The following is a 15,835-nucleotide window of genomic DNA, read 5'->3' as shown; positions in this document are numbered from 1 at the left end:
TATTAAAATACATATCTATGTATCAAATGATGTTTAAAAAAATGAAGGGGGTGGGGGAATCACCTGACAGACATCAAGAGGCAAAGCCCAGGCCCCTCCTTCCAGAGATGTGCTCCAATGAGTCTGAGCAGAGTCTGAGAATCTTCATTGTAAGTGGCCATAACTTCTCCCATCCCTGCATATCTGCTGTGACATGACTGCAGCTCTATGGTCCTATGAAGTGGAGGGAGAGATTTTCCCTTGGGGCTGCAAGGGCCCCTTCTAGAAAGAAAACATTTCTCACCACCACTGGAGAACAAATGCTTACCCACGAGGTGCATGAAAATTTGCATTTGCCTGTGAACAAAACCTAAACTCTATTACAGCTGTCCCTTTTGTTGGGCAACCTGGGAGGGTTCACAGCCTCTCTTCCTTGGGCATCCTTTAATAACTGGACAACCAAGAGTATCCAGCCCAAAGGCCTTCTGTCTTAATCGGGAGTTTGGGTGGGACAAAATGAGGAGGTGGCAGCTGAGGAGCCACAGTGTAGCCGGGTGCAGGAAGTAGTGAACACATTTTGTGATGAGAGCAGAAAGCAGCAAAGCTTGAAGGATTAATAAAGCAGGACAGCAGTTGACAGAGAAACGTGAAGAGCAGACTTTTGATTTTGGAAGGATAGTTGTTAAAAGTTTATTTTGCCATTATTGAAGTCTTGAAATTTCGCTTGCTACAGAAAAGTGCAAATAAGAAAAAAGTCTTCCCATTATTTTGTCACCCCAAGACAAATAACCACTACCAACACTTTGGTGTCACTACCTTCCAGACTGTACATATTGTTACATAGTTTTGATAATTCTTTATACAGATTTTTTGTGGTCTGCCTTTTTTACCCAGTGTAATAGGTGTTTTCCACGCTGTAGCAAACACTTTTAATGCCACATCATATTCTTAACTTAAGGATATGTCATATATACTTTATTTCTTTTTTTTTTTTTTTTAAGAGAGAGAGAGCGAGCATGGGGACAGGGGGCAGAGGGAGAGGAAGGGAGAGAATCTTAAGCTGTCTCCATGCCCAGCACAGAGCACTATGCGGGGCTTGATCTCACAACCCTGAGATCATAACCTAAGCTGAAATCAAGTCTTGAGTTTAATCAACTGAGCCATCTAGGCGCCCCTCTTATATACTTTAAATATTCCCTCATTGTTGGGACTTTAGGATGATTCTAATTTGTTATAAATATCTTCCATAAGTTCAGGAAAGTGAGGTAGGAAACCAGGCTAATTTTTTTTTAAAGATTTTATTTATTTGACAGAGATCACAAGTAGGCAGAGAGGCAGGCAGAGAAAGAGAGGGAAGCAGGCTCCCTGCTGAGCAGAGAGCCCAATGAGGGGCTTGATCCCAGGACTCCGGGATCACGACCCGAGCCGAAGGCAGAGGCTTTAACCCCCGGAGCCACCCAGGCACCCCGAAACCAGGCTAATTTTATTCCATATGGGTAGACCGTTGATCCAGCATCATTTCCTATAAACATCAAATCTTAAGTGTTCAGCTCAATGAATATGTATGTATAATAACTGCATTATACACACTCAGATCAAGATACAGAATATTTCCGGGACATCTGGATGGCTCAGTCGATTAAGCATCCAACTCTTGATTTTGGGTCAGTATTGGGATTGAAAGATTGAGCTCTGCATTGGGCTCCAAGATGGGCCTGGAACCTGCTTTGGATTCCCTTTGCTCCCTGCCTGTGCCGACTCAGGCACTCTCTCTAAAAAAATAAAAATAAAAATAAAAATCATGCATTTTAAATGAACAGAAGTATAGAAGTTCTTATTTTTTAATAAGTCCTAGCTTATTTTAGTTTTTAAATTTTATGGTTAGTAATTTTTTGTGTCCTGATTAAGAATTCTTTGCCTGAAAATTCTCCCAAATTTTATTCTAGAAGTTTGTTTTGCCTTTCTCATTTAGCTCTATAATCCATGTGGAAGTAATGTTTGTATATGATGAGAGATGAAAGTTCAGGTTCATCTTTTTCCATGTAAAGCATCATCCTTTGCCCCTAAATTACAGTGGCACCTTTGTTAGAAATTAGGCGACCATATGTGCTGGTCTCTTTCTGTATTCTGTATTCTTTATTCTCTTCCATTAGCCGATTTATCTTGTCCTGAGTCAATGCAACTCTGTCTTCATAAGGAACTTTATTGTAAATCTTTCTCTCCAGTATTATGAGTGTTGCAACTTTATTCTTTTTCCTCAAGATTGTCTTTATGGACTATTCTATATTCTAAGTCCTTTGCATTTCCTAGAAGTTCTGAAATCAGCTTTCAATTTTCACAGAAAGTCCTGCTGGGATTTTGATTGAGAGTACATGAAATCTCTAGGTCAACTTGGGGAGAATTGACATCTTAACAATATTGAATATTCCATCTATTAACAAGGTATATGCCCTCATTTATTTAAGTTGTCACTAATTTCGGTGCCTTGTACATTTTAGGGTCGATGTCTTGCACCTCTTTCATTAGCTTTACTCCTAAGTGTTCAATTCATATGGCTATTATAAATGATATTTTCATCTAATTTCCTAATTGTTTATAATGAACATAGAAAAGTACACTTGATTTTTGTATATTGAAATTATATCTAGCAACTTGGTAGATACACTAAATCTAATAATTTCATTAATCTAAATTTTTTAGGTACATAGTCATGTCTTCTGCAAATAATGGCTCTTATACCTCATCTTTTCTAATGTTTATACCTTTTACTTCTTCTTCTTACCTTATTGCACTAACTAGGATTTTTGTTACAGTGTTAAATAGAAATGGGGAACAGGTATTCTTGTCGACCCCAAAACTCAGGGAGGGAAAAGACATTCAAAATTTCACTCTTAAGTGCTTTTTTGTTTTGTTTGTTGTTTTTTTTGTTTGTTTGTTTGTTTTTGTAGATATTCTTTATCAGATTAAGGAAGTTCCCTTTTGAAAAAAAAAAAGATTTTATTTATTTGAGAGAGAGACCATGAGGAGGGAGAGGAGGGGAGAGGGAGAAGCAGGCTCCCTGCTGAGCAGGGAGCCTGATGTGGGGCTCAATCCCAGGACCACCCTGAGATCATGACCAGACCCCAAAGGCAGACCTAACCAACTGAGCCACGCAGGTGCCTGTAAAGAAGTTCCTTTCTATTCCTAGTTCATGGAGTTTTTTTTTTTTTAAAACATAAAGAGGTGTCAAATGTTTTTCTTTATTCATTAAGATTATCTATTTTGTTAATGTAATGAATTGCATTGCTCCATTTTTGAATGCTAAACCAACCTTGCGCTTCTGGAATAAACTTCAATTTCTCATGATGTAGTAAAATTTTCAAATATTGCTGGGTTTGATTTGTTGATTATTTTTAAGGATTTTTCCATCTGACTTCATAAGAAATATTGGTCTATAATTTTCCTTTCTTGTAATATACTTATCAGGATTTAAATTTTTTTTAATTTTTTTTTAATTTTTTTTTTAAGATTTTATTTTTTATTTGACAGACAGAGATCACAAGTAGGCAGAGAGGCAGGCAGAGAGAGAGGAGGAAGCAGACTCCCCACTGAGCAGAGAGCCCGATGTGGGACTCGATCCCAAGACCCTGAGATCATTACCTGAGCTGAAGGCAGAGGCCCAACCCTCTGAGCCACCCAGGCGCCCCACTTATCAGGATTTAATATTAAGTTGATGTTGATCTCTTAATGCAAGATGGGGAGTGTTCCCTATGTTTCTATTACATGAACGTGTTTGTGTAAGGTTGATATTTTTTTTTTAAGATTTATTTATTTATTTATTTGACAGACAGAGATCACAAGCAGGCAGAGAGGCAGGCAGAGAGAGAGAGAGGAGGAAGCAGGCTCCCCGCTTGAGCAGAGAGCCAGACGCGGGGCTCGATCCCAGGACCCTGAGATCATGACCTGAGTAGAAGGTAGAGGCTTTAACCCACTGAACCACCCAGGAGCCCCAAGATTGATATTATTTTTCTTAATTGTTGGGAGGAATTTTCCAATGATGCCATATAGGCCTGTGGTTCTCTTATTGAAGGACTTAAAATTGGAGGGGGCAGAATGGGGAGGATCCAAGGTGGTGACACAGGAAGATCCTGAACTCACATCCTCCCGCAGACATACCAAATCTACAGCTACATATGGATAATTTCCCTTTGAAAACTAAGTGAACTGCTCTCCAAAACAAAAGATTAAAGGACCACATCAAGATGGGTAAGAGAGGCTGAGACACAGTATCACCAAAAAAGCCCACCCCTAGCCCACGAACACAATAGGGAGGGACTGCACCAGGCGGATAATTCTCTCAGAGGAGCAAGAGGTTGATGCTCTATATCATACGCTCCAGCCTCTGATATCTGCTCTAGAAATACAAGACCTAGAATGTAGGACTGGGAAAACCCATGGGGCTGACATCTGGAGGTCCCAAAGTGCTTTAGAAAATTGAGATTCCCCTCTTGGAGGTCTCTCTCATACAGAAAAGAACAGCAAAGACCCAGCAAAAAACAGCAGTTTGAAAAGCACCTACACCATATGTGAGGGAAATTTATTTGCTGATCTGGGGACATTGCCTGCAGGGGCAGGGGACAGGTGAAATGCTCTCTGGAAATGGAGGTAGGGGAGGACACCATTGTTTGCACTCTCTCCACGTGGCCTACTAGCACAGGCAGATGAGCTCAGAGGCAGCACCTCCCACTCCATAGCTAAAGTCTTCCAACAGGTGGTTGTGACACTCTGCTGCCCCTGGCTTAAGCTGGCAAGTGCAAGAGGTCATGGCATCTCCTGCTTTCAGTCTAAAGCCAGGATCTGTGCAAAGACAAGGCACTATCCTACTGCATTGCTAAAGCCCATGGGTGAGCAAAGTCAAGATATTTTAGTGCTGCCTCTCTGAAGCTACTAGTGTGCCCCAGCCCCAACACTCTCCAGCAGCCTTGCCAAAGCCAACAGGCACATTCAGCCCACACAGGAACACCCCTGATTGCCTGGCTCTGGTGGCCAAGAGGACTTGTGTTCCAGAGCTCAATGGGACTGTAACAATCAGAAAAACTGCTCTTGGCAGGCCACAACCCCCAGAGCACTGCTCAGATGGCAGACTGGAACATAATCCCAGTCTTCCTGTGAAGAAGCCTATTTCCTCAACCTAGAACTTCAGCTTGAGGGACCTGCATCAGGTTTCCCATGAATCTAGAGGCTAAAGAAGCACTCCCAGGGAATATAAGCAGGGAGACACCATCCTTCTGTACCCCCTTGGCCTTGCTGCAAGACTTGCTACAAGACTTCCAGAAAGCTAATACGCTCATCTGGAGCCCTGATTTTTTGCAATTGTCACCCAGAGGACACCTCCAGATCTCCTGGTCTGGAAGGCAGCAGAGATTACAATTGCAACCCCACTGGTCTGTGTATATATGAATGATTTAAAAACTGCTTCCTTAGGATCTGGCTGCCAATCAACCTGGAACTAGGTACTAAGTGAAATTCCTCCTCTTGGGTCTCTGACAAGTCTTGGCACACCCTCTATAATGGGGTCATATGAAGAATAAATCAGGCAGTTTAGACAAAGATTCATGAGAAAACCAAGATTTAGGGCAAGGTTGAATGAGAAGGATAATCACCTAAACAAGGCCACTCCTTCAAGACAAAGAGGTAGATGTTTTGCCTAATACATACACACAAACACAAAGAATCAAGCAAAATGAGGAAGAAGAGAAATGTGTTCCAAACGAAAGAATAAGATGAAACCTTGGAAAAAGACCTTAATGGTAGACAGATAAGTAATCTATCTGATGAGGAATTCAAAGTAATGATCATAAAGAAACTCACCAAGCTCAGATGGAAAATGAAAACTTTGGAAGTAAAGAAGGAGAAAAGGAAGAAGAAGGAGAGGAAGAAAAGAAAACATAAGAGTACCATGTAGAAGTCACAGAGCTGAAGAATACAAAACTGAATGAAAAATACATTAGAGGGGTTTAACAGCAGACTGGATAAAGCAAAAGAATGAATCAACAACCTGGAAGATAAAGCATGAAACTCACCCAGACAGAGTAGCAAAAAGAAAATATAATTTAAAAAACAAAGGTAAGTTAAGTGACCAATGGGGCAACATCAAGCAAAATACCATTTGCATTATAGGGGTCCCAGAAGGAGAGGAATGAGAGAAAGTGTCAGAAAACTTCTTTGAAGATATAATAGCTGAAAACTTCCCTAACTTAGAGGGAAACAGTCTAGGTCCAGGAGTCCACAGAGTTCCAAAAATGATGACCCCAAAGAGAACTACATAAAGATACATTATAATTAAAATGTTAAAAGTTAAAATTAGGGGTGCCTGGGTAGCTCAGTGGGTTGGTCCTCTGCCTTTGGCTTGGGTCATGATCTCAGAGTCCTGGGATCGAGCCCTGCATCAGGTTCTCTGCTCAGCGGGGAGCCTGCTTCCTCATCTCTCTCTGCCTGCCTCTCTGCCTACTTGTGACCTCTCTCTCTGTGTCAAATAAATAAATAAAATCTTAAAAAAAAAACAGTTAAGAAGAAACTCTTAAAAGCAGCAAGAGAAAAACAAATTGTTATATACAAGGGAAACCCCATAAAGCTATCAGCAGATTTCTCAGCAGAAATTTTTCAAGCCAAAAGGGAGTGGCATGACATGTTCAAAGTGCTGAAAGGAAAAAGCTTTCAACAAATACTCTATCCAGCAAGATTATCATTCATATTTGAATGAGAGAGAAGTTTTCCAGACAAGCAAGAGCTGAAGGAGTTTGTTACCACTAAACCAGCCTTTCACAAAATATTAAAGGGATGTAGTTAAGCTGAAAAGAAATGGCGCTACTAGTAAGAAAAAAACACATGAAAGTAAAAATCTCACTGGAAAAAGTAACTATATAGTAAGGGTTGGATTAATCACCTGTAAAGCTATTAAGAAAGTTGAAAGACAAAAATAGTAAAATTAACTAAAACAATAATTAGTTAAGGGATACATAAAATTAAAAGATAAAAAGTGATATGAAAAACATAAGACATCAGGGAGAGTAAAAATGTAGAGCTTTGGGATGTGTTCAAATTTAAGTTACTATTAGCTTAAAATAGACTGTTATAAATATAGGATAAGATATATGAACCTCACAGTATCCACAAAGTAAATACACAAAAGAAAATGAGAAAGGAATCTAAACACAACACTAAAAGAAGATCATCAAACTACAAGAGAAGAGAGGAACTACAAAAACATCTGGAAAACAATTAACAAAATGGCAATAAATACATATATATCCATACTTACTTTAAATGTAAATGAACTAAATGCTCCAATCAAAAGATATGAAGTGTATGAAAGGATTTTAAAAAAAGACATATCTATATATTACATAGAAGAGACTCACTTCAGAAGTAAAGACATGCAAAAATTGAAAGTGAAGGGGTGGAAAAAATATCCCATACAATGACAACAAAAGGAAAGCTGATGCAGCTATACTTGTTATCAGACAAAATAGAATTTAAACAAAGACTAATAGAAAACAAAGAGGGCCACTACATAATGATGAAGGGGACAATCCTATAAGAAAATATAACACATATGGGAGGCCTGGGTGGCTCAGTTGGTTGGGCAGCTGCCTTCGGCTCAGGTCATGATTCCAGCGTCCTGGGATCGAGTCCCGCATCGGGCTCCTTGCTCAGCGGGAGCCTGCTTCTCCCTCTGCCTCTGCCTGCCATTCTGTCTGACTGTGCTTGCTCTCTCTCTCTCTGACAAATAAATAAAATCTTTAAAAAAAAAAAAAAGAAAAAGAAAATATGACACATATAAACTCATATGCACCCAATATAGGAGCACCAAAATATGTAAAGCCAACATTAACAGACCTAAAGGGAGAAACTGGCAGCAGTGCAGTAACAGAAGGGATTTTAACACACCACTTATGTCAATGGATTGATCACCCAGACAGAAAACAATAAGGAAACTTCAGCCTTAAATAATGTAAAGATATATACAGAATATTCCATCCAAAAGCAGCAGAATAAAGGTTCCTGGGGTCCTCAGTCAGTAGAGCATGTGAGTCTTGATCTTGGGGCCATGAATTTTAACCCCACACTGGACATAGAGATCACTTTAAAAGAAAAAAAGAGCAGCAGAATACACATTGTTCTCAAGTGCACACAGAACATTCTCCTTGATAGATCATCTTTTTGGCTGATCTATGAGGAGCAGCAAAGCAGTTCTAAGAGGGAAGCTCACACCAATACAGGTTTACTTCAAGAAATAAAAGAAATATCAAATAAACAATTTAACTTTACACCCAAAGTGACTAAAAAAAATTACTGAAGCCCAAGTTAGTAGAAGGAAGGAAATAATAAACCAGCACAGAAAGAAATGAAATAGAGACCAAAAAGACTAAAAAGAAAAGATCATTGAAACTAAGATATAGCCTCTATGGAAAAGAGTATGGAGGTATTAAAAATAGAAATAACATTTGATCTAATAATCCTACTATTGGGTACTTACCCCTAAAACACAAAAACATGAGTTTGAAAAGATATATGCACCCCATACAGCATCGTTTACAATAGCCAAGATATGAAAGCAACCTAAGTGTCCATTGATAGACAAACGGATAAGGAAGATGTGGTGTATTTATATGCAACGGAATATTATGCAACCGTAAAAAGGATGAGATCATGCTATTTGAGACAACATGGAAAGATCTAGAGGGTATTATGCTAAGTGAAATAAGTCAGAGTGAGAAAGACAAATATCATATGATTTCAGTCATGTGGCTCTAAGAAAAAAGGAATAAACAAAAAAAAAAAGGCAGAATCAGACCTATAAACACAGAGAAAAAACTAATGGTTGCCAGAGGAGAGGTATGGGGGAATGGGAAAATGGGTGAAGGGGAGTGGGAGATATAGGCTTCCAGTTATAGAATGAATAAGTCACAGATATAAAAAGCACAGCATAAAAGAGTATAGTCAATGATATTACAATTGTGATGTGTGATGACAGATGGTAGCTACAATTGTGATGAACATAGCATAATGTATAAACCTGTCAAATCACTATATTGTACACCTGAAACTAATGTAACATTGTGCATTGCCTATAGTCAAAAAAGAAAGGGAAGTAGGGAAGGAAGGGAAACCTTTTTTATAAAAAGACATTGATGGGGGTGCCTGGGTGACTCAGTTGGTTAGGCATCTGTCTTCTCCTCAGGTCATGATTGCAGCATCCTGGGATCAAGCCCCACATCAGTCTCCCTGCTCAGCGGGGGTCTGCTTCTCCCTCTCCCTTTGTGCTTATGCTCTCTCTCTCTCTTTCAAGTAAATAAAATCTTTTTTTAAAAGACATTGTTGAAAGAAATTGAAGAAGACACAAATAAATGGAAAGATATTCATATTCATGGACTGGAAGAATTAATATTGTTAAAATGTCCAGAGTACCCAAATGATCTACAGATTGAATGCAATACATATCAAAATTCCAATGGCATTTTTCACAGAACTACAACAAATAATTCTAAAATTTGTATGGAACCTCAAAAGACCCCTAAAAGACAAAATAATCTTAAGAAGAACAAAGCTGGAAGTATCATGGTCCCTAATTTCAAACTGTACTACAAAGCTGTAGTAATCAAAACAGTATAGTACTGTCATAAAAACAGATACATAGATCAATGAAACAAATTAGATAGCCCATAAATAAACCCATGCATATACAGTTAGAAAATATACAACATAAAAAAAATAATAATAAAAAAAAAGAAAATATACAACAAAGGAGGGAAGAATATACTGTCTTGTCTGAAGACAGTCTCTTCAATAAATGGCATTGGGGAAACTGCAAGCTAAACGCAAAAGAATGAAACTGGACCATTTTCTTACACCATATACACCAATTAACTCAAAATGGATTAAACACTTGAATGTGTAAGACCTGAAACAGTAAAATTTCTAGAAGAAACATAGACAGCAGGCTCCTTGACATCTGTCTTATGAATGTTCCTTTCCATACTGATATTTTTTTAATCAATTCTGATGATCCTTGCCTTTTAATTGGAATGTTTATTAGTTTATTTATATTTAATGTAATTCCTAATAGAGCTGGTTTCAAGTCTACCATTGTACTATTTGTTTTATATTTAACCCATAATCTTTTGTTTCTTGTTTCCTGCCTTTTTTGTATTACTCAGTTTTTACATTTTTTTCTCCCTATTATTTTGTTATATATTCTTGTATTATTTTTCTCATGGTTATCCCAAAGATTTCAAGATATGCATCCTTTAATTATAATCTACTTTAAGTTAGTGCCTTTGCCACTTCCCAAACAATATAAGAACTTTACAACAATTTAATTCTCTTTATCTTCTCCCATCCTTTATGTTATTTTTGTCATATATTTTACACCTGTATATTATAATCCTCATAAGCATTTAATTAAAACAGTTGCTGCCAGGTAGATGCGAGGCCATTTGAAATGTGAATAAATAGAAGCTAAGAAGACAAATTCAGTGTTGTGGAAATTTAAACAAAGGGACAAATTCAAGAGAATTTTCAGAGAAGCAAATTGCAAAACTCAGTAATTAAATATGGGGAAGACAAGGCTTGAAAATGACTCAGGGGGTGCCTGGGTGGCTCAGTGGGTTAAGCCTCTGCCTTCTGCTCAGGTCATGATCTCAGGGTCCTGGGATCAAGCCCTGCATCAGGCTCTCCACTCAGCGGGGAGCCTGCTTCCCCCTACCCACCCACCCCCACCTGCCTCTCTGCCTACTTGTGATCTCTGCCTGTCAAAGAAATAAATAAAATATTTTTTAAAAAAAGAAGAAGAAAAGAAAATGACTCAAGATGTTAAACTTGAGACTCAGGGAAGAAACTGATGGATACATATGGACTGGTTGGGACTGGGATGGGTGGGAAGATAAAATACTGAGCTCAAGTTTTAAAATGAATTTTATGTGAAATCGAGGCCTAAAAGATGACCACTGGAAGCATGACCAAATTGGGAAGTCATCTAAATATAATACCACATTTACTGGAAATTGTGTGAGAAATGAGTTTATCAGGGCACTGAATATAAAAGAAGAACTATTCATTCATTCATTAAATCTTTATCAAACATCTACAATGTGTCTAGGTGTTTTAGGTGCTGAAGATGTAAGAGAGCAAATCAAACAAAATTCCTGCCCTCCTGGAGCTGACATTCTAGTAAGAAAATAATGATTAGTGGATGGAGTTGGAAGGACATCATGAATTGAGACAGAGGAGTGCACCATATACTCTAAGTAGAATCTGTGAGGATGCTGTCCGTGAAACCTAGGAGTTGGGAAAAGGCTTGAATAAGGCAGATATACTGTACTTTAACAGTTCTCAAACCTTGCTGTACTTTAAAATCTCTTGGGAGTTTCTGAAAAATCCCGATGCCCAGGTCAAACCCCATCCCTATTATGTAAAAATGCATGCCGGTGTGTGCCAGTCATTAGGTTTTTTTTTTTTTTTTTAAAGATAGCCAAAGTGGAGAAACTGGTGAGGAGAACAAAGACAAGAGAAGTGTAGGTAAAATTAAATCTCTTTACAACTTGCAACCCACTGATAAACACGTGAGATGTGCAGAGCCTGACATTGTTCAAGGAACTCATGCTGCCTTCATCACTACAGACTAAAAGCGACATTATCTTGACAAAAGCCAGACTTCCAAAGCTCTGTGGACACCTCCCTCCCTGCCCTGTACAGAAATTCCTTAGAAACTTAAGTTATCTCTACCCACCCTTCCTCCACAAACTTGAAATACATCATCAGTCACTCCTCACAATCACCAAGTGCAGCTCTTTCTGCCCACTGGTCCTGTCCCTGTTCTATCATAAAAGCAGCTTTTGTGCCATAAAACATCTCAAGAATTCTTGACCATTGCCCTCGACCGCCCCACACCGGGAACCACGGCCACATTTCATCAAGTCTAATATGCTATGAATTATAAGCCAGAGGAAACCCTGCCAATTAAACTTGGACAAAATGCTTAAGATGCCATCAATTTAAGATGCATGTCAATTTCAGAGATGTTAAAATTGGCAAAATAATCAACATTTCAGAATTGATGGAATCCTGTGAACACAAGTGCCATGAGCAGCCATGGAATGAGAACCACCAAATTCTCCCAGGAGTGTGCATGACCTTAGTGAGTGCTGAATTCGGAACAGCACACGTTCAAAATTTCAGTTTGTCTCGATAAGAAAATTAAACCAACATGTTCCCACTATCCCTCCTCTTTCTCGTTTATCTCAGTTATCTCACTTCCCCTCAGCCACCAGGGCCCAGGAATGATGAGATCCCACTGTGCCTGGAACACGAGAATTGCTTCGTGTCACCAATTCTCTGAAAATTGCGTCACTGACAGGCGTGCATACTGATGTTCTGAGCTTTTTAAAAAGGTTCTCAAAAGTAGCATCAACCCCCTCCGCCCCCCCCAAAAAGCATCGATCCTGACTCCTTATAAATGAGGAACTGCTAAGTTCCAAGATTTTAAATCAAATATTATCCTCAAACCAGCTTCCTATCAGTAAGACAGCCAAGCAGAGCTGGTAAACCCACAGAGTCTGTCGAAATTTCAAATATAATCTGCCAGTATGAAATTGGTCAGAGGTCAAAGGTGTGAGGATATTGTCCAAGAACACAGTTCATCCAAGTAAATTTAAGGATCAAATTAGCTTTATTATGTGATTCATGAATCAGGCAGCATCCCATCTAGCAAGTAGAAAACCATGCTCTGAGGAGTTGTACAAAACAAGGGTTTTTATAGGAGAAGGGGGAGCAAGGAAGTTATTAGCACAAAGAAACAAGGAAAGACTAAGAAGGAAGGGAGGGAGGGAGGGATTGTTTCTGGCCGGGACATCTTCTTTAAGGGGGGAAGGGAGCAGGCAGGGTTTTCATCACGCAGATGATCTCACCAGTGCTGATCAGGAAATTTCAGGCTGACTGTTAAAAGGTCACATTCCTGGAAAAGGTTGAAACTGTAGTTAAGTTTTGGTTTGCTGTTGTGGGGGATGGGGGGGTGACTCCATTTGGGGCTTGTTTTTCTTTTTTTAACATTATTATAATCATAATAATCCCCTTGTATGCACCTCCAGAAATTCCCAGCACGGACTAAGTCAGCACACCCATTTACGGAGACAGCAGACTGGAACTGGGGCAAGGACCGCACCAGCAAGCCCCAGTAAGTGCGGACTGTGGACAGGATTTCAACGCAGAGCCGCAAGCTGAACGAGAGCTGAGGACCGGCACTGCGCACTGCGTTAGCGCCTCCAGTAAGTCTAGACTGACTGCATCTTGGAAAGCCAAGGAGATCAGAAGCCTGAGGCAAAGAGAGTGGAGCCCGCATAGAGAGGAACTCGCGGGCCCGTGCAAACAGGGCGAAGGAGACTCAACTCCAAAGGGGGTTCACAGGCTCCACATCTGGTTTTTGTTGTTGTTGTTTTGGTTTTTTTTTTTGTTTTGTTTTGGGTTTTTTTTTTTAAGACTTCATCCATCTATTTGACAGACAGAGATCACAAATAGGCAGAGAGGCAGGAGCAGGTTGGGGGGTGGGGGAGTGGGAAGTAGGCTCCCCACGGAGCAGAGAGCCCGATGTGGGGCTCGATTCCAGGACCCTGGGGTCATGACCTGAGCCGAAGGCAGAGGCCTTAACCCACTGAGCCACCCAGGCACCCCTCCACATCTGTTTTTTAGGGAAAACCCTAAAGTATTGATAGTCAAAGCAGCAGAAGCCTGTGGCAGCAATGTGGGGGCTTCTTCTGAGCAGAGCGGTCCCCAGCCCACGCCCTCCCCCGCTCTGGTACCCCCACCCCACCCTGCCAGGCCCTGGGGGCATCACCTCCAGGAAGCAGCCAAAGACCACGTGGGTCATGGCTGCAAAATGCATTAGCAAACACACCAAGGAAACTGCCTACCGAAGCATTTGGGAACTATGTCCCCAGAGTGCCAGCCAGATTCCGGGAAGAGTTGAGCCATCCATCCTGGTCCCATGACAGATCTCTACAGAAGGAGTGGTGTTAAAACTCGGCAAGAAATTAGGGATTGGCATAATTATGGCCCCAGGAAATTGTCTGAAATTAGTCCTAGCTGCCTGAGGCTCTGCCCCCAGGTGACTCCTCTCCTCTAGGGAGGCACTGGGCTCCTTCCACTGTTGCAGAGTGTGTCTCACTGATGAAGTTCTAGAACCTAGGTGAGGTTCAGTGGGCTGAGGTCCGGAGCCGATGACCAAGAAAGAATTCTTGAGACATCTTTGGTGCAAAATGGTGGTTTATTAAAGCACGGGGACAGGACCCATGGGCAGGAAGGCTGCTGCCGGGGATTGTGAGGGATGGCAGGTTATGTACCCTGTGGCTGGGGGAAGGTGAGGGAAAGGGAGGTTTCAACAGTGCTGAAGAGAGCCTACAAGGTGCGGGGACACGGGACAGAGAGGTCTCCGGGCTTGATCAATGTTGTCTTTTAGCAAGCTATTAACAGCAAGATAGTTGGAAGATTCCTATCTTGCAGGATTGTGATCTCTGCAAGTTAACTATTTGTTTCTCGTTTATGGCGGTCAGGGGTGCCTGAGGAATGCTACACATATTACTGAGGGGAGCGGATGGAGAGGGGTGCAAGGTGCCAGCTTTTGCTTTGTCCTCAGTCAGCCTCCTGCTCTCTCATCACCACTGGATTCTTGTCGGTTGTGTTCGCATTTGTCTCTTCTGAGACCAGGCGAGATGGTAAGAAAACTCAGTGGTCTTCATCCCCATCATGCAGCACAGCCCCGGGCAGGAAGCAGAATCTCGGGAAATGATTGTTGGGAGAATGAGAAAGTGATAGAGCAAATGAATGTGGGTCAGACTTCTTCTCTCTCTGTCTCTCCATCTCTTTCTCTGTCTGTCTGTCTCTTTCTCATGCACACGTTCTTTCATTGGTTCTACCAGAGTCTCAAATATAGTTGAAATTCTGCCCTAACCAAAATGATTGCATTTGGGTCCCCAGACTTGGGATCCACACTTTTTGCTTTGTTAAGGTAGGAAGATGTGACTGCATTCATTAGAGAACTGTAAATTCAACACCCAACAGAGTGGTGAAAGCTCAAAATGCTGGCCGATTTCTCAAATAACCAAGACCGAAATGGCAACACCAAGGTTAAGAGTCTCCCCCATGCCTGGGGAGGGGCTGGGGGAGTTCTTGCTGCTGCCGGGAAACTTTCGGACCGTCTAGGCACAGCTTTGTTCCTGGACCCACCCAGTCAGACCTAGCGAGTAATGGGAATCAAGTGGCACAACCAGACGGCCTCCACATGCTGTGACTCCTTGTGTTTCCCATGGGACACTTCCCAAATAGAGTGTTTGAGCCCCAGGAAGCCTCTCCTGGGCTGGCAGGAACGCAGAGTTGGCATGCTTACCGCATCTCCTCTCCTAAAGGTCCTACCTTTTGGAGCCTTGGCCCTGAATTGCTGCTCGGGTTTGTGTTTCACAAGCCTGCGGCGCGCCGGTTCCAGGTCTTCCCTGCTCTGCTCCCGCACATGCACGTGTCCCCTGCCATTCTCCTACACGGAAGCCACGCTGACTTCACTTATCACATTTATAACCACAAGGCTCTTAAAGAACATTTTGCTGCCAAGATTCAGTCAACACTAGAGGTTAGGTTAACATGATGGTCTGGCACCAGCAACCGACATCTGCAGGAAAGATATTTTTTTTTTAAGATTTTATTTGTTTATTTGACAGAGACACAGGGAGAGAGGGAATACAAGTAGGGAGAGTGGAAGAGAGAGACGCAGGCTTCCCAATGAGCAAGGAGCTCCATGCAGGGCTCAATCCCAGGACCCTGGGATCATGAT

General features: G+C 41.2%; 1 protein-coding gene across 3 annotated transcripts in view; it reads left to right on the top strand.

The window, feature by feature from the left end:
- The window catches only part of TXNL4B (thioredoxin like 4B), a 49,889-nt gene that overhangs the window by 19,087 nt on the left and 14,967 nt on the right, over positions 1-15,835 (top strand). Inside the window, exons 4-5 of one of the 3 annotated variants that reach the window (XM_047712154.1) lie at positions 12,284-12,378; positions 13,107-13,502. In XM_047712154.1, coding sequence (XP_047568110.1) covers positions 12,284-12,378; positions 13,107-13,126 — 115 coding nt within the window. In that variant the 3' untranslated portion in view covers positions 13,127-13,502. Of the gene's footprint in view, positions 1-12,283; positions 12,379-13,106; positions 13,503-15,835 lie in introns of those variants that run through there. The other 2 variants (XM_047712152.1, XM_047712153.1) reach the window with 2 other exon arrangements.

This window comes from Lutra lutra, chromosome 17 (assembly GCF_902655055.1).
Source record: "Lutra lutra chromosome 17, mLutLut1.2, whole genome shotgun sequence".
Classification (NCBI taxonomy): domain Eukaryota; kingdom Metazoa; phylum Chordata; class Mammalia; order Carnivora; family Mustelidae; genus Lutra; species Lutra lutra.
This window is presented reverse-complemented; position numbering and strand designations above follow the sequence as displayed.